The 24,429-nt window shown below is 37.3% G+C and overlaps 1 protein-coding gene across 1 annotated transcript; it reads left to right on the top strand.

Moving 5' to 3' along the window:
* The first annotated feature begins 3,356 nt into the window (after positions 1-3,356).
* Positions 3,357-8,919, top strand: LOC143608501 (E3 ubiquitin-protein ligase MBR2-like). Its single transcript, XM_077083519.1, has 6 exons — positions 3,357-3,663; positions 4,415-5,582; positions 5,683-5,733; positions 6,365-6,460; positions 6,564-6,698; positions 8,527-8,919. Exons 2-6 carry the CDS (start codon positions 4,422-4,424, stop codon positions 8,659-8,661), a joined length of 1,578 nt encoding a protein of 525 aa, XP_076939634.1. The 5' UTR covers positions 3,357-3,663; positions 4,415-4,421; the 3' UTR covers positions 8,662-8,919.
* The last annotated feature ends 15,510 nt before the right edge of the window (positions 8,920-24,429 follow it).

The following is a 24,429-nucleotide window of genomic DNA, read 5'->3' as shown; positions in this document are numbered from 1 at the left end:
AAAGGGGAACGTGAAACTCACTGTTTGCGAAGAATTCAAAAACAAGTCACCCAAGTGATGCGCGTCACAGAAAATCCTCACTAGCGTTCTAAAACAACAAATGAGATTTTCTAAGTGTTGGAACTACTATCGAGTCTCTAGACTCGGCACATAACACCTATGCATAAGATACGTTTCGTGTTTCGTTTGTGAATTGTGTGTGTCTCAACAAACACATTGGTAATACGTTACAAGTGTGAACAACTACTTACGTGTCAAGTATTAATAGTGTAAATTACTAGCAATTATTCCCCATAAGGGAAATTTAGTCAAAAACATAGCAATTATCTAGCAACAAGCACGTTTCATGTATTTTCACATAGTTCAGCAGCTAGTTTTATCAAGACATAATCCTACTTGAAAGATTACTATATTCAATAGATCACAACATATCAAATAATTCACCAAAATCGTCACAAAAGCATACATGAGTTAGGTTTCCAGAACTATTTTTATTATATTTTTATTCCACATAGTTTACTCACAATGATCAAAACATTACAGTAAACTCACAGGAGTCAAAATCATGCGCAACAGAATGTTATTTGTTATTACCGTTAAATGAAAAATCCAATTAATGCAAGACCAATTGAGTTAGGTTCTTAACTCAACATGTTAACCTCCAGAAGTGGAACCAACCCATTTGGTCTTGTAGTTCATGAGATATGATAATTACAAAACAGCCTAACAGCAGGTCTCACAATTCAGATTTGTACTTCAGTTTTGTAAAATAATAAAAGTTAACCTTTACTCGTCCAAAAATTACAAACTTGGACTTTATAGGAACTAGACTCAACCTAGTACACTGTAGTGTTAACAATATCGACTAATTACCACATTAACATTTAGTTACAGTTGTCTAAACATAACTTACAATCTGTCTAGTACCAGTTTTGACCTTTAATCACATTTAAATCGTTTGACCAACCAAACCACCTCCAAATCAGGCGTGGTTGGGTTTTCTGAAAACTAGACTCAGAGAACTACCTTTTAGACTCATAATTAATCCAGTTTGGTTTTATATTTAACAAGTTACACCTCGTTCAAGTTTAGTTATCTCTGCTGTCAAAACTCATCAAGCACATACAATTGTCTAGCATGCATCCTAAGCATACAACATATCTCCAAACATGCAATAAAAATAATTATCCATAAAATCAGTAGTAAACCCTCTAGGGTTTACAAACAATCGATGACCTAACAATCTTTCACCGTTCAAAATCACATATGATCATCTAAATCAATAACCAAAGCAAAATCAATCATCATCTAATCCATACAAAGCATAAGAACACTTAATACATGATTTACAAAGTTAGGGTTTCATGTTTATACCTTAAAAACGCAGAAACACGCAAGAGGAAGGTGAGAGATGCTTAGAAACAAGTGCAGGATGCTCCGATTATGAAGAACCAAGCCAAAACGAAGGTGATATGGTGGTGGTGTTGGCTGCCGTCGCAAGAGGGGGGGGGGGATGAGGCCGATCGGGTTAGAGGGAGAGAGGGAGTGGTTAGGGTTTTTAATATTATTAATAATAATATGTTACACCAAGGCCCCTCAACTTCTAATTATTACTTTTCTAGCATAAAGTAACTTGTTTGCATCTTGAGTTAATGTTTTATATAATATTATCAAATAGCACATAAGCCTAACACATAATTATCAAATAATTATTATTTGGATGTTTTTCGTTTATTCACCAATAGTTTGTGTCAACGCGTTTGCGTTTTGGTGCAATCCCGAAAGACTACACATGTAGTAATTGTCAAGCGTCATTTAAAACCCTAGTTTAAATGTAATGAGATGTGCGTTATAGGTCAAGTGATCTTAAGTTTGAATTGACGGAGTTTGGATTAACGGAGTTAACCTGAAATTGACGAGTGTCACAGCCGGTGAAGAGCTTTACGTTTAAGATCGAAGACTACGAGTTTTATCGCCTTTAATCGTTCGTTTCTCATTATTTCACCATGTTTTCAGTTTTATTTGCTTTGCTTGATTTAGATTACATGATGCTAGGCTAAACCTCATAAACTACCAAGTTCGTGATGAACCTTAGTTCGGTTTGGTTTTGTTGGGATTTCTTTTCGTTATGGATTTTATGTTTTGAGTAAAGTGTTGAGTTTGAGTTAATTGATGCGCATGTTTGCTTGGTTTTATTTACTTGGATTTATTGTTTCACATTATCCTTGGTGATTGTTTCATAGGATAGGGTTTTGCTAGGTCATTTACTGTGTGTTCTTGACTAGTTTATGATTGATATGCATAAAGATCATAGAAACAATAAAACTAATTAAATAGATAAAAGTGAGCTGCTAGCCTAGAAAGCTGTAAGGTGATAGGTTATTGATAGATCTTTGTTGGTCAGGATTGCTAGATTTAGTTCTTCGTAAGGAGTCCGTCTAGGTTTGATCGTCAACTTAGTCTATTAAGTAAGTCTTCTTAATTATCTTTGATTTCCGCGTTGTAAGTTAGGATTTCGTCATAAAGATACTTAGACATAAATTATTAAATAACCGTAAGAAAGTTTAATTCATAAAACTGGTGAATCTTAGTTAGAAATCCATAGGTGTCTTCTTGAAGGTCAATGGTCATGTTCGGGTTTTCTGTCAAGGGTCAATTTTACGATCCCAGTTCCATAACTTAAGTTTCCAATTTGATTGATTGCCGTAACATTGGGGATTCTAGCCTAGGTAGTTATTATCATCATCTGAGTTAATCTAAGTGTTTTAATAGTTTATTATATTTTATTTAATTAGGGTTAAGTTTATAATATTTAATTAATTAGGTTTTAAGTAATGATTATGTTTTATTATATTTTAATTAATTAGGGTTAGGGTTAATTATTTAAGTATTAGTTTATTAATTAGTTTATTTAAGTAATGATTAAGTTAATCATTAGTTAGGTTTTAATTAAATAGTTTAAAACTCCCCCTTAAATAATATTATTAAATAGTCGTGTTAGTAAGTCGAGTCTAATTAGCTAGTATACGTAATTTATAGAGTCTCGTGGGTTCGATATCCGGACTTACTTAGCTGTATTAGTGTCGACCGATACACTTGCCGGTTAGTAGTTTAAGAGTCTATAATTATTACTTAGTGTCTAAATTAGCTTATTTTTAATTAATAATTATTTGATTACTTTTAGCACATAAATCACGAACAACTCCCACCCCTCTAAAGTCGAAATTACAAAACAAAAGACACGAGGGGGGTGGGGTGGGGTGGGGTGGTTGTGCTTGGCGTGAAAGTGAGACACGACTTCAAAAGATGAAGATGGTGTTCGGCTCTGCGTGTATTGGAACATACCACACCACACCACACCACACCACTTGCTCAAACAAACCTACCTCTCTCTCTCTCTCTCATTCAACCTCCCTCGTGTCAATTTTTTACACCCACAGACACACACTTTCATCTTTGACTCTTCTATCTTCATCTCCCCTCTAAACCCTTTACAAAATGTTCTCAACATCCTCCAAGAATCATCACAAAACCATTTGATTCATTGATTAATTGTTTGTTTGTTTGTAAAGTCAAGATTTTATTTTTTTATTTATTTTGACCATCATCTTCTTTCTGGTTAATCTTGGATCATCCCCTACAATCTTTAATCATTTTTATCTGGTATGTTCTTGATTATCCTTTAATTTCTCATATGGGTTTTCATTATTTTGGTCTTGATGCTTTGTTTCAACTAAAAGTTCCTTGAATTATTTTGTTTTGGGTGTTTTGAGGGTTTGGTATTTTAGTAGATTGTTAATTCGTTTGACCCATGATGATGTTTTGTTTATATAATGTTTTATGTTCATGTATGCGTTTATATTAGTGTGAATTTGACTCTTAGGGTTAGTGGGTGGGTGGTGTTTGGTTGTAAAAGATTTGTTGCTTATTAGTTAGGTCACATTTTCATATTTGTAACCCACAATTGTTCTATATCTTGATCTTTACATATTTGGGAAATTTTTTCTAGGGTTCGTTGCCATTTGTTTGGGATCAAAAGTTGTTACCATGATTGTAACCATCATTTTTTTATGTGGATGCAAAGTTTAGTTGTTATTATTTGTTTTTACCTTAAAAAATCTTATCTAGTGATTAATTTAACAAGTGTGCACTTGTTTTCGTCTCGTTTCGTTGGTTAGCAGGGTACTGGTGGGACCAAGGTTTTTCTAGTGACTCTAGTTGGATCACATGTGTTCCATATTAAAACTAATGCTATTATTTTGTGAATTTTACTTTCTTTTTTGTTGAATCACCCATGTATGCTATTACAAATTGCGTTACATCATTCTATGAAATTACTTTAATTGTATTATTTTTGTGTGTGTAATGTTTTGTCAATCACAAACTTATACGTAGAACATGAAATATTGTAAAGGGTTACAATGCAAGGACACGGTTCAACATCAAGTGATGTTGCAAACTCTTCATCAAGCCGGTTACCCGTTTACATCTCTCTAAACCCAACAAATCAAGAAGGCTCGGATGCAAATACATGGACCATTAATGAACCCAGTTCAAGTTCCGGCCCAACGCAACCGGACCCGGGTCACATAGACCCAAGATCCGACCGCAGATGGCACACATTAATGAAATCGTGTCCCGAACCACCATCAAGTGTCCTTTCTTTGACTAATCACGGTGCATCTAGCTCATCATTTACTGACCCGTTTGGCCCGTCTTCTGACTCGTTTGACGCAATTGACCATCATTCGTCTCGTAAACGAAAAGCTGTGGAATTAATCACGGGCCAGTCGTCTTCCAGGGTCGAAAGTTCAAATATGTTTCAGTTGGGCCCAATTTCAGACCCAACTATCCCTAGACTCGGATTGAGTATCGGTGACCACCCGCTAGAGGTCCGCCAACAAGTTGACCCGTTACTACCTCATATTAATAACAATAATAATAATAATAATAGTAATAATAATAATATTGATAACAGTAATAATAATGATAATAATCGGGAATCGGATGTTTCGGGCTTGCAACTCAACCCGCCATCTGAGAATACGTTAACGGGTCAGCCCAGTTTACGGGTTCCTGCGTTAAGACGGAATTTTCAATCGACATCTCGATGGAGTCGGGGTTCCACATCGAGACCGACCCGATCACCAAATCTTGTTATTTCTGGTGGTCGGGTTGAACCCGATTCGAATCCCGTGTTTCCGCCACCAAGTAACAACATAATAACCACACACCAAACCGAACCCACCGAGGGTGGAACTGACAATGCCGCCAGTTATCAGGCCAGGTTAAGTTTCGGGTCTTCATCAAATTATAATCCGAGAAGATTATCAGCGTTTCTTAGGCAGTCTTTGTTGTCGACTGTGGGTTCAGAGGGCGATGGAGAGCAAAATGGTAATATTTTCCCGGGGTTGCATGGTTCGTCTTCTTCCCAAGATGTTGGTGCTGTGCCAGGTCAGCATCATCAACCATACTCGAGATCTTTATTTACCGGTAGACATCTCGAGGGTGCTTTTGGTCTCCCTAGTGCTTCACGGGCCGTGGCACCTGGCAGTGAAGGAAGAGGCAGGCTAGTGTCTGAGGTTTGTGTTTTTAAGTACTATGTTATCTGATAGTTTAGTACGATGTTTAGGATTTTTGTTTGACATTTGTTTTATACTTTATTTTTAAAATTATGTGCAGATTCGTAATGTACTGGATCTTATGCGTAGGGGTGAATCCTTGCGATTTGAGGTTAGTAGTTTTTATTATAATAAATTAGAGTTTGTGTTCTTTTATGTCAATAATTACAAAAAAGAAAATCATTCTTTATTTGAAAAGTTGCAACACATAACGTCATTTCTACTGAGCAGAAGTTAGATTTTCTGTTAATTTCTTTAAAATGACGATTTTACTCTTACGATTAAAGGACTGAACTTGTAATTTTCATAACTTTTCTTTTTGTTTTCTTTCTTTTACTATCTTTTTTGTTTTTTTTCATTTCCTTTATTCTTTTTATAACTTTTATTTTATAAATTGTATTAAAACATTAAATAATATATTTATTTTACCAAAATGTATATTTTATAACTTTTTTACTTTTGTTTGTTTCAAAAATAGTAAGTTATATGTTAAGGGTGAAAAGTAAAATTTGAAGGGGTAAAGTTGCCATTATAAAAAAGTTGACAGAAAATCTAACTTTTGTTTAGAAAGGACACAATGTGCTACAACTTTTTAAATTTGAGATTTTTTTTTTGGATAGTTATTGAAGATAAAAGACATAACCTGCAGGCTGATCCATAGTTGAAGGACACACACTGTAGTTAACTCTTTTAATTATACAAATACATATATTTTTGTATTCTGAGATCTTTTTGTTTGGTAGGATGTTATGATTTTAGATCAATCGATCTTCTATGGGATTGATATTCATGACAGGCATAGGGATATGCGACTTGATATCGATAATATGTCATACGAGGTATAATTCGTTTAATTATGTTTAATAATAAAAATATTTATTATTATTGGTGTTATTATCATTATCATTATTATTATTAATAGCTTTTACTTTGGTTTCTCAGGAGCTACTTGCGTTAGAAGAACACATAGGAAACGTGAGCACTGGATTGACCGAAAAAACAATTTTAAAGCATCTGAAGCAGAAACCATATGTTGTTGAAATGGGTCAGCCCATAGAACCTTGCAGCGTGTGTCAGGTAATCCAGATTCGAAATTGTCATAGTTAATTAAATGTTTCGAGTCTTTGACTAATTCTTATATATCAAAGAATAACTATAGGTAAAATGAACAAAAAGTCATTCTGAAAACTGAGAAGTTTCTGAAGTGATTAACTTTCTTAATTAGGATAAAATAAGTATTATTATTTTAGTATTTGATTAATGGGTGTTTATAAACCGTTGGAAGTGACTATTTAACGACTAACTGAGGCAAGTTGGCTAGTTTTAGACTTTATGGTTTGGTTAACCCTTGAGTGTTGACTGATTGGTGGTTTAATGGTCTGGCCCACAATTTAGAACTTGTAACCAGGTGCGTAGCCTTTTTTTAATTTGTGGAATACGCTGTTTTGCAATTTTGTATATACATTATATTCATGAACCGTCGTCTTAACATTTTAAACTTTTTAATACAAGCTAATGAGGTTAAAAAACAAAGACAAAATAGCAAAATACGTCATTTATGTTTGATTGATTTTTCAATGAACGTTCTTTAGCAAAATAAATGGCAGAAAACATCCTTTACATTTCAAAACCCTATCATGTTATGTCCTTTGGCACTAACCTAGTTAATTTTTCTTGTTAAATCTGGTCATTTGCAAGGCACCACCACCCGCCTTACCTAACCACCTCCATCTCCAGCAGTCAACTATAGTCGCCATCACCATCTCCATCGTTGATCGCTGCCCTCTTCTACAACAGAAACATCACCGCCAAAAACCACCACCCATCGGTGACCGCCAATTAAACCAGTCCCGCCCTACAAATGATTCCCTCTGACGCTACCAGATCTGATGTTTGTGATATGTTTCTCCATCGTCGTCATCCTCAATCGACCTTCAAGAACCTGAAAATCATGATTAAAATCAATTGGATCTTAGGTAATGAACCCTAGATCTTGAAACAGATCCAACGTTCAGTTGGTCGTGGTGTTCCGGTCCAGATACGAGATATGATTGGTTATCCAGGTGATTTTCGAACTGATTAGGCTTGTTAGTGTCAGTTTGAATACTCAATCTGTAATAATAGACATTTGTTTGATTGATTAGGGCAAGTTTGGTTGTTTTTTTGGTGTACGCAATCGATTCAGTTTTTAGTGTTTGAATTCGGTTCAGTTTTTGGTGTTTGAAGATTGAAGATTTTGTTTGCACAATATAATGTTAGCAGTCTGCAAATTAAATAGTTGGGTTCAAACACGGAGCAGATGTGTTTTCATACAAACCAAAAACAGGTTGCCGGAGGTGATAGTTGCGGAGTGGTGGTGGATAGATTGTAGGGGAGAGAGAATTTTTAAGTGAGAAGACTTTTTAATTATTTTGTATTTACTCGTTATTGTTTTAAATTTATTAAATAAATAGATAAATTTACAAAAATATTCTCATGTGCCTTACAAATGACCAGATTTAACAAGAAAAATTAACTGGGTTAGCGCCAAATGACATAACGTGATAGGATTTTGAAACGTAAAGGACGTTTTCTGCAATTTCTTTTGCTACAAGACGTTCATTGAAAAATCGATTAAACATAAAGGATGTCTTTTGCTATTTTGTCAAAATAAAAGATTGGTTTAAAACGCCAAAATTGAACTGTTAAAACCGTCAAACCATAATAACCGGTTAGACCCATCCACTCAACCTGGCCTACGCGGTTCGTCGTTTCAAAAATGTATGTTAGTGGTTCGGTCAGATTTTTGTCACAAACCAACCAAACTGGAAACATTCTAAGTGATTATCCAAAAACAGTTGTCTGAACTTAAATTTTCTTTTACTTTTTTAATATTTTTACTTTTGTTTATATATTGTCTTTATAGGAAGAATACAAGGAAGGGGATGATCTTGGAACATTAGAATGTGGGCATGACTTCCACCATGGCTGCATAAAACAATGGCTGCAACACAAGAATTTGTGCCCTATTTGCAAGTCGACCGGATTTGTGGCTAAATGAGCAGACGCACACCCTGAAGATTTAATCCTTTCTTCGATTGCAAGTAAGGTGTCTTCTTTGGGAAAATTGTTGGCAGTTAATCAATCCTCTTTCCCTGTTATTCTATTTATGCTGTTAACTTTTTGTTTATTATTCCGATGATGATGATGAACCAAAGGCACAACTTATGCCAAAATTTTCATTTATTTGTGATCTTCGACAAGTTAGGTTTTGTAGTTTCTTTGATCCTGTTATGTTGGTGGAAGTTTGATAATTGTTACAAAAGATGAATATAGATTTCTACTCTAAAAATCATGTTATATATATATATTTTTGACTAATCTAATTTACTAGTTAAAATACAAAGGATAACAAAAATGTGTAGAGTGAGAAGGAATCCAGCTCATTGATCTTAGATTTGAATGATTGGGATTAATTTCATGAATAAAAATTGATGGAAAGGGCATGAGGGTAATTACCCACATTTGTTGACTTTCTCTCTTCATGTGCAAGACACATATCAATTCCCCACCATTTTAAAATGTCAATAACTTTTTCATACGACATTCTTTTAAAAAAAAAAATTCACTATAATAATAAGCGTTTTTTATCTTTAATATAAGTATCATATTGTTATATAAAAATAAAAAAAATTAATGAGTTTTTTAATTGTGTTTTTTTATCGTTCATTGTGTCATTCTGTTATATGTTGTTTCTATTGTGTTTTACGTTTCAAGCCATTGTGTTATATATATTCACCATTGTGTCTTACGTTTTAGGTCATTGTGTTATACGTATTCACCATTGTGTTTTACGTTTCAAGTTAGTGTGTAATATATATTAATCATTGTGTTTCATGTATTAGATAATTTGTTGTTATTTTATCATTATTTTTACATATTATTTGTTTCGGTCAAAAATTAACAAAGTAACTTTTGATCAAATTAGTACGTGAGGTAGAGTGCTTGATGGTAAAACGAATAAACACAGCGATTTGATTACGAGGGAAAAATCCCTTGATTATGATAATCTCTGGCACAAAAACCCCCCGGACGGTGAAAACTATCACCGTCACTTTTATTAATAGTAAAAGGGTGATTACAAGTGGTGAAGCTGATAGAAAATCGAATGCTAAGTGTTACAGTGATTGCTATTAGCTAAGTAGTGAGAGTGTGTGTTCTAAACGTATATCAGCTCGTTTAAATAAGAAAAAGTTACAACTGAAATCCCGAATAATCCGGAAACCCTAGACTAATTCTTCCATAATCCGCTGCTTGCCCACGTTCGAGTTGACGAAGTTTAAGCACTAGCCGTTGCAAACCCACGTTCATATTAGCATATTTAACATGTGGTCTTATCTGCAAAACAAAGAAAAATAATATAGGACAATTGAATTAGTCAAATATCATCCTCGGAATATCAGCGTCAACAGGATAGCTCGGAATTCTTGATCGTAGTCAATCCCGAGGATAAAAAATCTACACTCAACATTATTATTGCACAACGGTAGTATTTAAAAAAACATAATGATGAGTGTGCGAAAAGACATAATGACGAAATGACACAATGACGAAAAAAGACACAATGATAAGCGAAAAGACACAATGGTGTGCGAAAAGTAACAATGACGAAAAAATACACAATGATAAGCGAAAAGACACAATGGTGTACGAAAAGACACAATGACGAAAAAAGACACAATGATAAGCGAAAAGACACAATGGTGTGCGAAAAGACACAATAACGAAAAAAGACACAATGACGAAAAAAGACACAATGATAAGCGAAAAGACACAATGGTGTGCGAAAAGACACAATAACGAAAAAGACACAATGATAAGTGAAAAGATACAATGATAAGGGAAAAAACACATCGGTGTGCGAAAAGACACAATGACGAAAAAAGACACAATGATAAACGAAAAGACACAATGGTGTGCGAAAAGACACAGTAACGAAAAAAGACACAATGACGAAAAAAGACACAATAATAAGCGAAAAGACACAATGGTGTGCTAAAGACGCAATGATGAAAAAAGACACAATTATAAGCGAAAAGACACAATGGTGTGCGAAAAGACACAATGACGTGATTTTTGTTTTAAATTTTATATAACAAATATCATACTCATATTAAAGATAAAAAAACGCTTGTTATTATGATGATTTTTTTTAAATATCATACGACAAAGTTATAAACGTTCTAAAATGATGATGAGGGTATTAACATGTGTCTTTCATGTGGAAAGAGAAAATGTGTACAATTACCTCTATACCCTTTCTCTTTTGGTCTCCACTTGACACATGTCAATTATTTATGACTTCTCATATTTCTCATTTTTGTTACCCTTTGTAGAATAACTTGACCCTTCTTTTATAATCCAAGGAAATAATTATATTAATAATTTAAAAATAACAGGCAATGTAGTTATTCCAAGTTTGTGCTACTTTTTGAAGAAAAACGTTGTTGATAAATTTCTTAAAAACTACTTTTTAAGGTTGTCTTAGGATAAGTATGGCATGACATATAATAGGAGCGCGTGATGCGCTGATGAGATTGTATCAGGTGGAGCGGTGCACTGGAAGTCTGAAATTCAATGATGCAGGGATTGTTGGAATAATGGACCGATCCGATTAACTAATGCGGTTGACCGAGTTATGACTCATAAGAGTTACGTCGTGGGCAACGAAAACGGTTTAATTGGTAATAACGAATTATATGTTTCAATAGTGGACCGGTCCGATTAACTAACGCGGCTGACCGAGTTATGACTCGTAAGAGTTACGCCGTGGGCAACGAAAACTAGTTTAATTGATAATAACGAACGAGATTTGAAACAAATCATAACCATATAATTATATAGTATTATTATATACATGATTGTTCGCGGGTTTATTTATTATTAATACTTGTTATTAATAATATATATTGTTTATTTTAAAAAGTAATAAACTTATTGCGGGTATTAAATGAGTGACCGGTGCATGACCCAGGTGATAACCAACATGCATGCCTTATTTGCCACTTGTGGCGCATGCATGATTCAATTGCTACTTGTCACGTATGCATGATCAGTCACCACTTAGCAAGCACACACACACTTTTATATTATCTAACTATCTATATAATTGTCTACCACAAAATCCTAGGTGTCGCTCTCACGTCGCTTCCCACCCCCTCTAAAGCCACCAAATTGTTTGATTTCTAAATGAAGATCTCTCATTGATTTAGTCCGGTTTGACCCGTATAGCTGTTATACGGGTCATAACATCTCCTTAACGGGTGATAGCCCCTATCCTCAAACCCGGCCTAAACCATCCTCCGTTCGCCTCCTCCCTTCTCTTCTCTGATGGAAATACATCCGTATAGCTGTTACACAGGTCATAACATCTCCTTAATGGGTGATAACCCCTTTCCTCAAACCTGGCATAAACCATCCTCCGTTCGCCTCCTCCATTCTCTTCTCTTGTAACATCCCGTTTTCTAGTTTCGGTTAATAAATGAAAATACGAGTTATTATGAGTCGGGCTAGTGTTGGGTTAAATGGATATGGGTTATGGACTTGGGTACGAAGGAAATAAGGAAGGACCATGGGCTCAAGCACATGATCCATAATTATATAAATCATAATTACCCATTTATCATTCATTTTACACATATTCCATACACCACCAAAACACACACTTACGCTCTCTCTCTCTCTCTCTCTAATTTCTCTCATTCCTCTAGCCGATCCAAGATATAAAACCGATCTCGATTCAAGGTAATAATAGTATGATGTTGTATAAACTAAAACTCGTTAGATTTAGTCACGAAACGACAAGCGGACACCGTTAAACCGTTAGAGTCACGAGATCCGGGTGGAATCGGGTATAAACCGAACCTAAGGTGAGCTTAGGGGTCACCCTAGCTCAGATCTGGATCGAACGGGACGAAAAACGGTGAAAACGGTGGAGAAATAAGCAGGATCTCGCTTTTCCTGCGAGATCCCGGTTTTCCGGCAAAGGCGGCGCCGGAAAGTGGTACGAGGTTAAAGGGATGTCAGAGAATGTTCTGCCATTCTCTGACCTAACCATAATTCGTTAACGGGGGGTTAACGAACTAGTGGTGATTCTCTAAGTGGTTCGTTAAGGGAAGTCTAACGAACTAGACTTAGTTCATGTTCAAATTCGTTAAGGATAAGATAACGAACTAGCTCCCAATTCGCATTGATCATTCGTTAAAAGAGATAACGAATTAGAAGATCCAATTCGTTACATGGACTGGTTTGTTATATGGACTGATTTGTCAATGGACCAGTTCGTTATAAGGTCCAATTCGTTTACAGGACCAGTTCGTTATGACAAACCAACTCGTTAAAGAACCAAGTAACGAACTAGAAGTTTAATGAAATGACTAAACACTCCCTGGACTTAGAGAAAGAATGATTTAATTACAAAATAGCCCTTGAACCTTATTAATTTATGGAAGATACCTTAAAGGATTGAGAGGTTAACAATAAAATATTATCATGAAATCCTAATAGAAATGTGTTAAGATAGTTAATGAAAATAAATTTTTTCCAAGCTGACTTGGCTAGGGGCTCTGCCCCTTGGACCCCGCTAGGGGCTGCCGCCCCTAGAACCCCGCTACCAGTGGCACTGCCCCCGGACCCCCGTTCGTTGAGGGTTATAATTGAACTAGAATGTGATATGAATATTGATCGAAATTAATACGCGTATTTGTTATACAGTTAGCCGTGCACAACTAAAGAAAGGGATAACCATTAATTGTGAACGTAACAGAGTTCAGGTGAGTTTCTAGCCCCACTTCCTTGTTATGTTTTCGGGGCTGTGTGCATACTCTATGTGATAGTTAATACACTTATCTTAAGCGGTAAGTGTATGCTTGGTATGATTTATGTATGATGATTGCTTGACGGTGTGTAACATCCGTTTTTCGAGTTTCGGTTAATAAAGGAAATATGAGTTATTATGAGTCGAACTAGTTTTGGGTTAAATGGATATAGGTTATGGACTAGGGTTAGGAAGTAAGGAAGGAAAGACCATGGGGGGCGTAAGACATGGAAAAATAACCTAGAGGTCGTGGGTTCGAAACCGATCCTAGGCGCCAATCGTCTTGCCACTGAGTGAGGCTGATTTACCTCTCACGTGATGGGCCTGGGACGGTCTGGCGTGAGCCGGTTTGCGTGTCCGGAACAACACGTTTTCTTGGAACAATGATCCATAATTATATAAGCATTAATTACCAAGTATTTCTCATTTGCACACATTCCATACACCTCCCAAAACACACACTTAGCTCTCTCTCATATTGCTCTCTCTCTCTCTCTAGCCGAAATCACTAAGGAGAACTGATCCCTATCCAAGGTAATGATAGTATGATGTTGTTTGAGCTTTAACCCGTTAGATATGGTCACAAAATGGCGAGCCGACACCTTTAAACCGTTTAAGTCACGAGATCCGGGTGGTATCGGGTATAAACCGAGCCTAAGACGAGCTTAGGGATCGCCCTAGCTCAGATTTGGATCGAACGAGACGAAAAACGGTGAAAAACGAGTCAAAACTCATTTTTCCTGCGAATCCGCGGTTTTCCGGCGGCGGTGCCGGAAAAGGGTATACGAGGTTATGGATGTCAGAGAATGTTCTGAAATTCTCTGACCTAACCCTAATTCGTTAACGGGAAGTTAACGAATTAGAGGTAATTCGTTAGCGGGGAAGTTAACAAATTAGACGCAATTCGTCCAGTGATTCGTTAACGAATTAGCTCATCCAGTTCGTTACGTCAGATAACGAATTAGGATAACGAACTAGGATAGCGAACTGGTTAACGAATTAAGTCATGATTCAGATGACGAATTGGAATGACGAATCAGATGCTGATCGGTTAACGAACCAGATCACAAAGGATAACGAATTGGTTAACGAATTAGACTTAATTCGTTATAAGAAATGAGTTAGAGAATTAGGAAATAATTTAAAATCCTAATGGAAAATGTGTTAACGAATCACATCTTGTACAGCTCGACCCCAGCCAGGGGATCTGTCCCTTGGACCCTGCTAGGGGCTGCCACCCCTAGACCCCGCTGCCAGGGGCGCTGGCCCCGGACCCTCGTCCGTTGTGGGGTATAATTAGACTAGAAATGCGATATGGGTAGTGATAGTTAATTGATACGTGTAATTGTTATACAGTTAGTCGTGCACAGCTAAAGAAGGGAATAACTATTAACGGTGAACGTAATCGAGTTCAGGTGAGTTTCTAGCCCCATTCCTTGTTATGTTTTCGGGGCTGTGTGCATACTCGATGTGATTAGTTAATACACATATCCTAAGTGATAAGTGTATGCCATATATGTTTTATGTGAAAGGTATGATTGACTGTTGTCGGTACATGAACGATCTTCGGATATTGCATGTACTACAAGGTAAAGGTTTGATGATAAAATTGTTGTATATGAAGAGTGAATGATGTATGTATGTATGAAACTTACAATTATGTATATAGAAAGGTATGGTATGAAGGTATGGAAGAAAGTAAGACCGGGCCCTAATAATATCCGAGGATGAAGGGAGACCAGACCCTAATAATATCCGAGGATGAAGGGAGACCGGACCCTAATAATATCCGAGGATGAAGGGAGACCGGACCCTAATAATATCCGAGGATGGAGGGTACCGGACCCTAATAATATCCGAGGTATGTAGGGTGAAATGTCCTTTATAACGTAAGGTTAGCAATAAATATGTATGGATGAATGAAGTACAGGTTATGTATGTAATGAGTACCTTCGGGAACGTATATGTGTATGTATAGTAAGTTATGTGATTAACTAGAACTCACTCAGCGTAGCTGTCTTTTAGTATGCACACAGGTTAACAGATTAAGACAGCTGGTTTGAGATGGACACATGACAGGATTGAAGAGGCTGACATCTGAAGATTGTCATGATGTTTTGAATGTTATATTTTATGTTATGTTTAAAAGGAAAAATTATGGATATTTGTAACAAATGGTTGATGTTTTATATTATTCCGCGAAGGTTTTAATTAACTCTGATATTTAGAACTGCGTTTATGAGTAACTCCAACGTCCAATGTAGGGCACCGGTAACGGGGCCTTACAAGTTGGTATCAGAGCAAAGTTCGAGAGATTTAAGCATCCTACATGCTTAGACTCGAACAGAGGATGGGATAAAAGTAAGAAAAGAAAGAAGATGCCAGTATGAGAATGCCATGTGTCACTCAAGCAAGCTAAGTGAAGGTAAAGTATGTGATCAACTTCACATGTAAAGTAGAATAATGAATGAATGTTTGCATGATTGCTAAATAAAGAATGTATGAATGCTAGCTCAATTGCTAGGGATAGGAGTATGTGATGATATGTATGGTATGATTGTTTAACTGTTAGAAGTAGAACTAGCACAAGTGGACTCACAAAGGGAAGTGTATAGGACACAGAGAGTAAGGTGATCAGCTAATCACAGCTGACCACTGTTATTACCTGTTAGCCTTACTATCCTTGTACTAAATGGTTCCTTAAGTGATGATGTTTGTGTTTCCTTATAGAATACGAATGGCTGAGATCAAAGCTATGCGGTGGGATGATCTGAAGGAGTTGATAATGAAGAGGTTTTGTGCTGATGCGGAGGTTGAGAGGGTTGAAATGTAGTTCTTGAGCCTAAAGGCGAGTGAGATGACACACCGTGAATACACCACCGAATTCAACCGCCTGTCTAGGTTGGTGCCAGACATGGTGAACACTGAAACCAAGCGGATCAAGTGCTACCTTAGGGAACTACCGCAGAAAGTTCGTGTCTTGGTCAAGGCTGGTAGACCAGGTACTTTTGATTCTTCTGTAGGACTCGCAGAAATGGTTTATGACGACTCGTCAACAGATAAGAAGCTGGAGGTAGTGATGGTGGAAGAGAAAAATGATAAGAAATGGGTCGCTCCTGTCAAGTGCCCAGGTATTCAGTTATGGAACGCTAGGGACAAGAAGCAAAAGGTGTGGGGGAGAACCACATGCAAGACATGTGGACAGGTACATGGTGGCGAGTGCAAGTGGGGTACTGGTTCGGACGTGTGCCACAAATGTGGAAAGGCTCATGGTGGAGAGTGTAGGATGGGGACAAATGCCTGCTATAAGTGTGGGAAGATGGGGATTATGCTAATGAATGCAATTCAAAACCCGCATGCTATAAGTGCGGTAAGACGGGTCATTTTGCAAGAGAATGCACGGAGGGGGAAGCTGGAGGTAGTGGGAAGAAAGATGCTGATCAAGCAAGGCCGAGGACTAGAGCCTACATGCTGACCCAGGAACAAGCCAGGCAGATTCCTGATGTTGTGACTGGTACGTTCTTAGTAAACGGTATTTCTGCTTCAGTATTATTTGATTCGGGTGCAACTAGAAGTTTTGTAGCTACGACATTTAGTAAACTAGCTAAAATGAAATGTTGCCGAGTGTCTGAAACCTTCATAGTAGAAATCGCTAGTGACACCTCGGTGAAAGTAACGAAAATGGTTAAGGACTGTAAGATAGAATTAGAGGGGCACGAGTTCCCTGTTACGTTGTATGTTATGACCTTAGGAGGGTTCGATGTAGTTTTAGGAATGGATTGGTTATCTGATTATGAAGCTCAGATAATATGTAAGAGTAGGATAATAAAGTTAAAGTCCTTGGATGGCAGTGCGGTGACGGTTTATGGTGATAAGGAAAGTTCAGGACTTAATTCGATGATAAAAGCCGAAGGGTTATTAAGGCGAGGGTGCGGTGCCTACCTGGCGTATGTTGTCAACGCTATGGCTGAGACGAAAGAAATGAAAGATGTTCCTATCGTGTGCGACTACCCAAAAGTATTCCCTGAGGATCTTCCGGGGTTGCCACCGGAGCATGAGATAGAATTCCAGATAGACTTAATACTAGGAGCCCAGCCCGTCGCGAAAGCACCTTACCGTTTAGCGCCGTCCGAGATGAAAGAATTGATGTCCCAACTACAATAACTTCTCGACAAGGGTTTTATTCGACCAAGTGTTTATCCTTGGGGCGCGCCAGTGTTGTTTTTGAAGAAGAAAGTTGGAAGTATGAGGATGTGTATAGACTATCGTGAGTTGAACAAGCGTACGGTGAAGAATAGATATCCTTTGCCCAGGATTGATGATCTGTTTGACCAACTGCAAGGTTCAAGTTGGTTCTCATGATAGATCTCAGATCAAGTTATCATCGGTTGAAAGTTAAAGTGGCAGACATCCATAAAACAACGTTTCGGACGCGGTATAGACACTACGAGTTCCTCGTGATGTCATTCGGTCTAACAAATGCTCCTGCGGCATTTATGGATATGATTAATAGAGTGTGTCGACCGATGTTAGATAAGTTAGTTATCGTATTCATCAATGATATATTGATTTATTCAAAATGCGAGTCTGATCATGTCGAGCATCTGAGAGAAGTATTGGAGACTCTGAAGAAAGAAAAGTTGTATGCTAAGTTTTCGAAATGCGCGTTTTGGTTGTGAGAAGTGCAGTTTCTAGGCCACATGATTAATCCTGAAGGGATTACCGTGGACCCAGCTAAGATTGAGGCGATAACAAATTGGAAGACTCCACAGAATCCGACTGATATACGAAGCTTCTTAGGGTTAGCTGGCTACTATAGGATATTCATCGAAGGTTTCTCCAAGATAGCCGCACCGTTGACCGGTATGACCCGAAAGTCGATAGTATTCAGTTGGGGTAAGTTTCAAGAAGACGCTTTTCAGGAATAAAAGAAAAGACTCAAGCAAGCTCCAATCCTTGCCTTACCCGACGGTGACGAGGATTTGGTTGTTTGTACTGATGCTTCGCATCGTGGGTTAGGTTGCGTGCTGATGCAACATGGAAAGGTGATAGCTTATGCGTCTAGATAGTTGAAAGTCCATGAGAGTACTTATCCGACGCATGACTTAGAACTAGCGGCAGTAGTGCACGCTCTTTAGATATCGAGGCATTATATGTATGGTACTAAGTGTACCATTTACACAGATCATAAAAGCTTAAAGTACTTATTCGAATAGAAAGAGCTGAACATGAGGCAGAGAAGATGGTTAGAACTGATAAAGGATTACGACTGCCACATTAAGTACTACCTTGGTAAAGCTAATGTGGTCGCCGATGCGCTAAGCCGTAAGAATGAGGAAGTCATTGCAACAGTAAAGTCGTACCAGTTGATCATGAATTCAAGTCTTTTTGAAGAAATCGTCAAAGTGCAAGCAGAGGTGCTGGTAGATTAAGGGTTAGTGAAGAAAGAAAGAATCTTCGGTCAACAGAACGAGTTGATGGAAAACACGCATGGCGTTAAGACTAGGTTTGACCGTATGTGGATCCCACGCCATGGAGGTCTTACAGGCCGAATCTTAGATGAAGCTCATAAGTCAAGGTATTCAATTTATCCAGGAACTACTAAGATGTACCAGGATTTGAAAAGAGATTATTGGTGACCAGGAATGAAGAATGATGTGGTAGAGTATGTCAGTAAGTGCTTAACTTGTTTACAAGTCAAGGCAGAGCATCAGAATCCTTATGGAAAGATGCAACCTTTGGAGATACCAGAATGGAAATGGGAACACATCACCATGGATTTCATAACTAAGCTACCTCGTACAGTTAAGCATCATGATACCATCTGGGTGATTGTGGACCGTTTGACCAAGAGTGCTCACTTTCTGCCTATACGAGAGGCTATCTCGTCAGAAACGGTAGCTAGCTTGTTCATTAAGGAGGTTGTATCTAAGCATGGAGTACCGTTATCGATCGTGTCAGATAGAGATACTTGTTTTACTTCGAGGTTTTGGAAGAAGTTCCACGAAGCCATGGGAACGAGATTGAACTTCAGTACGACGTATCATCCTCAAACAGATGAACAGTCTGAAAGGACGATCCAAACCCTTGAGGATATGCTAAATGCTTGTGTTTTAGACTTTGGAGGAAGTTGGGATGATCATATGCATCTAGCAGAGTTCTCTTATAACAACAACTACCATTCAAGTATTGGTATGCCACTATTCGAGATCCTTTACGGTAGACGATGTAGAACCTCGGTATGTTGGGGAGAGATTGGTCAGAAAGAGATGGGAAGTTTAGAAGTTGTTCAAGAAACTTCTTCAAAGTTTGATCAAAGCAAGAATGAAAGCTGCTCAAGACCGACAGAAGTCGTATGCTGATAAGCGGCGACGACCAATCGCGTTTAACGTTGGTGACAATGTGATGCTCAAGGTCTCGCCTTGGAAAGGAATTATTCGTTTTAGGAAGAGAGGAAAGCTGAGTCCGAGGTACATTGGACCGTTCAAGATTCTAGATCGAGTAGGTGAAGTAGCTTACAAGCTAGACTTACCAGAAGAGTTGGAAGGAATTCATTCTACATTTCATGTCTCTCATCTGAGAAAATTTCTAGCCGATGACACGTCTCATGTGCCATTAATGGACATTGAGATTGATAAACAGTTGAACTACATTGAGCAACCAATCGAGATAGTTGACTGCAAGGAAAAGCAGCTTCGTCATAAAGTTATCCCACTAGTGAAAGTGATATGGAAGCATCGCAAGGATCTGATGCTACATGGGAAGTTGAAGAAGAGATGCGCAAGCTTTATCCAAATTTGTTTATGTAATAACTAGGTTTTGGGGACGAAACCTCTTTAAGGAGGGAAGACTTGTAACATCCCGTTTTTTGAGTTACGGTTAATAAAGGAAATATGAGTTATTATGAGTCGGACTAGTGTTGGGTTAAATGGATATGGGTTATGTACTTGTGTTAGGAAGTACAGAAGGAAAGACCATGGGCTTAAGCCCGTGATCCATAATTATATAAGCATTAATTACCAAGTAATTCTCATTTGCACACATTCCATACACCTCCCAAAACACACAATTAGCTCTCTCTCTCTATCCGAAATCACTAAGGAGAATCTATCCATATCCAAGGTAGTGATAGTATGATGTTGTTTGAGCTTTAACCCGTTAGATATGGTCACAAAATGGCGAGCCGACACCGTTAAACCGTTTAAGTCACGAGATCCGGGTGGAATCGGGTACAAACCAAGCCTAAGATGAGCTTAGGGATCTCCCTAGCTCAGATCTGGATCGAACGGGACGAAAAACGGTGAAAAACGAGTCAAAACTCGTTTTTCCTGCGAATCCACGGTTTTCAGGCGGCGGCGCCGGAAAGGCGACGCCGGAAAAGGGTATACGAGTTTAAGGATGTTAGAGAATGACATTCTCTGACCTAACCCTAATTCGTTAACGGGAAGTTAACGAATTAGAGGTAATTCGTTAGCGGGGAAGTTAACGAATTAGACGCAATTCGTCCTGTGATTCGTTAACGAATTAGCTCATCCAGTTCGTTACGTCAGATAACGAATTAGGATAACGAACTAGGATAGCGAACTGGTTAACGGATTAAGTCATGATTCAGATGACGAATTGGAATGACGAATCGGATGCTGATTGGTTAACGAACCAGATCACAAAAGATAACGAATTAGACGTAATTCATTATAAGGGAGACCGAACCCTAATAATATCCGAGGATGGAGGGTACCGGACCCTAATAATATCCGAGGTATGTAGAGTGAAATGCCCTTTATAACGTAAGGTTAGCTATAAATGTGTATGGATGAATGAAGTACATGTTATGTATGTAATGCGTACCTTCGGGAATATATATGTGTATGTAAAGTAAGTTATGTGATTAACTAGAACTTACTCAGTGTAGCTGACTTTTAGTATGCACACAGGTTAACAGATTAAGACAGCTGGTTTGAGATGGACACATGACAGGATTGAAGAGGCTGACATCTGAAGACTGTCATGATGTTTTGAATGTTATATTTTATGTTATGTTTAAAAGGAAAAATTATGGATATTTGTAACGAATGGTTGATGTTTTATATTATTCCGCGAAGATTTTAATTAACTCTAATTTTTAGAACTGCGTTTATGAGTAAATCCAACGTCCAATGTAGGGCACCGGTAACGGGGCCTTACACGCTGCGTGAACGATCTTCGGATATTGCATGTACCGTTAGGAGGTAGTTAAATATATGATTTATATATGTGATGTATGAATTATGAATGTATGTTATGTTAATAGTACGTGAACGATCTTCGGATATTGCACGTATTATTAAGGAAGGTATGTAAAGACATGTATGTTACCGTTGCACGAAACAAATGGACCAAATCTTAATAATATCTGTGAGGATATGGACCAAACCTTAATAATATATGTGAGGATATGGACCAGACCCTAATAATATCTGTGAGGAGAGGGACGAGGCTCTAATAATATTTGTGAGGATAGGGACCAGACCCTTATAATATCTGTGAGGATAGAGACCGGACCCTAACAATATCTGTGAGGATAGGGACCAGACCCTTATAATATCTGTGTGGGTAGGGACCATACCCTAATAATATCTGTGATGTTGGGGACCAGACCCCTTATAATATCTGTGAGGTTATAGGGCGGAAGGCTCTTTACGTAGTATGGATAGTTATGTATGTAAAGTAAAGTATGAATGATGTACACACCTTCAGGCATGTGTGAAAGTATGTGAACTGATTGTATATTGTATGATTAACTAGAACTCACTCAGCTTAACTGACTTTTAGTATGCACGCAGGTGAGTAGATTGAGGCAGCTCACTTGAGGGGAAGCACATGGCATGGAATTGAAGATACTGGCATCTCAAGGAAAGGTTATGTTATTTAAGAGACAATGTTTTATTTTTAAATGATTTGAATGCTCGTTAAGACAAGAATTGATGGTTATGTAATATATTGGTTTGAAAGTTTTATCTTCCGCGTAAAGTTTTAATTAACTCTGATATTTAGAACTATGTATATGAGTAAATCTAACGTCCAAAGTAGGGCAACGGTAACGGGGCCTTACATCTCCGATGGAAATACATCTCCAAATCTCTCAATCTCTCGACAAGATCCATCAAGATTCAAAAATTGGGGTTTCACAATCAGCTTTCAATCGGGAATCTTATCCGAATATTCACCAAATAAGTTGTTTTAAAGCTGTTGAAGATTAGTTTGCCTCCGATCTTTAGGTATGTTCGCAGTCAATGAACGTCTTGATCATATTAAATTGTTTGCGACTGATATTAGGGTTTGTTTGTGTAATTAATGAAAATTTGTTGTGTTTTTAAGTTCTTGATTGATGCTGGATTATATGAAAGTGAAGTATAAGCTGAGAAAAACAGGTGTGTATTAATTAAGTCCCATACCATAAAACTTTAGGGTTATCCATAATGTTAAAATTCATTTACTCAGTTTAGGAGGTTCGTTCACGCTTTCCTCAGTTATTGATGGTTTAATTTGGGTTTTGCAGGGAGTTATAGTTCTTCCGTATTTTGATGGAATTTGGAGCGTTCTTCGTAATCGGGTTGATACACTTCTTGATGCCGATTCCACGGCTTTACTCAAATTGCTCAAGAACACAATGATTTCATTCAAACGATTCGAACCGAATGACTCGGTTAACAAGCTTAAAAGCTTACAATCTTTATTTCATAAACAATCAACTAACTAATGAAAGACCTAACAATTCTATTTATAAATAAAAATAAACATTGGGTCGGGCCAACTAAATGGACCGGATGCTCCTGCATCACTTCTTGAAAACCATCATGTCCAACCATGGTTAAGAAGCTTTGATTCCAATTTGGTTTTATTGAATTCAGCGGTTACAAGTTCTTCATTCAATAACCACCAAGAAATATAAGAAAACCTTTAAATTTTTTATTTTATGATTGGTGATATTGAATACATGTATGTTTTTAGTGACTAACGGGGAGAGATGATTTGTTTAATTTTTACTCTTTTTGCTATCTTAAAAAAGTTTGACACTAAATACAAAATCATTAATTATATTTTTTTGGATAATTTTGCTTTTTAAAATATAAAAAGCTAGACATAACAATTTCAATAACATTTTGGCATAGAAAAAAAATTCATATTCAGGGCATATTAAGTTAAAGGAGATTATTTCTATTTTTCACCATTTATATATATGTTTTTATGAAGTCATGATGTTATTGATGTTATATGTATGTGATAGGTGTGGTCACTGTAAACATCTAGCTCCAGAGGTACATGTCCTAGATTGATATTGATTTGTGGTTGTATTTCTATGATGAATTGTGCATATGTGTCTGAGCCTATCAATTGTGTATTTCGTGCTATTTGTCAAGTAGGCTTTTTCCTATAAGATTGGACTCTTTTTCGTTGTTTTTATGTACGCATTATCTTCTGCTTACCTCATCTGCATGCTTTCCTAATCTTTTAGTCTAATTTTGTCTGTGTATATGCTGAGGCAGCTGAGTTATGAGTAAGAATTTTATCTTACTTTCTCATGATTTATGTTATCATACAGAGGAGTTTAATTTTAAATGAAGGTATTGCATCAGATGAAGGATTTTTTACCGTCTTTCTTAGACTCTGCACTTCAATTATTGGTTTCTCCTGATTAGGATCTTTGATTGCTGATGCAACCTACAATATGGAAACTAAAAATTGAAGGCATGTGATGGCTTCCCAAAGTTGAAGATACATTCTTACGGTACGATTAAGACATATAATTGGTTTTGTTTTATCGTGTGTTATAATGATTTGTCATATATGCAATAAATGTTACACGGGGGTATGAAACCGAGTCAGTTGACCGTTTTCTTAATTTTTTCTATGATCGGGGTAGTATCTGGGAGTCGGTTATGAACCTTGATGAAGTTACACGTTTCTTCTGGT

This window comes from Bidens hawaiensis, unplaced genomic scaffold (genome assembly GCF_021521415.1).
Source record: "Bidens hawaiensis isolate Kalapana, Puna unplaced genomic scaffold, B.hawaiensis_p1.1 tig00419378_1, whole genome shotgun sequence".
In the NCBI taxonomy this organism is placed as follows: Eukaryota; Viridiplantae; Streptophyta; class Magnoliopsida; order Asterales; family Asteraceae; genus Bidens; species Bidens hawaiensis.
The sequence above is the reverse complement of the archived record's forward strand: the minus strand, read 5'-3'. Positions and strand labels throughout refer to the sequence as shown.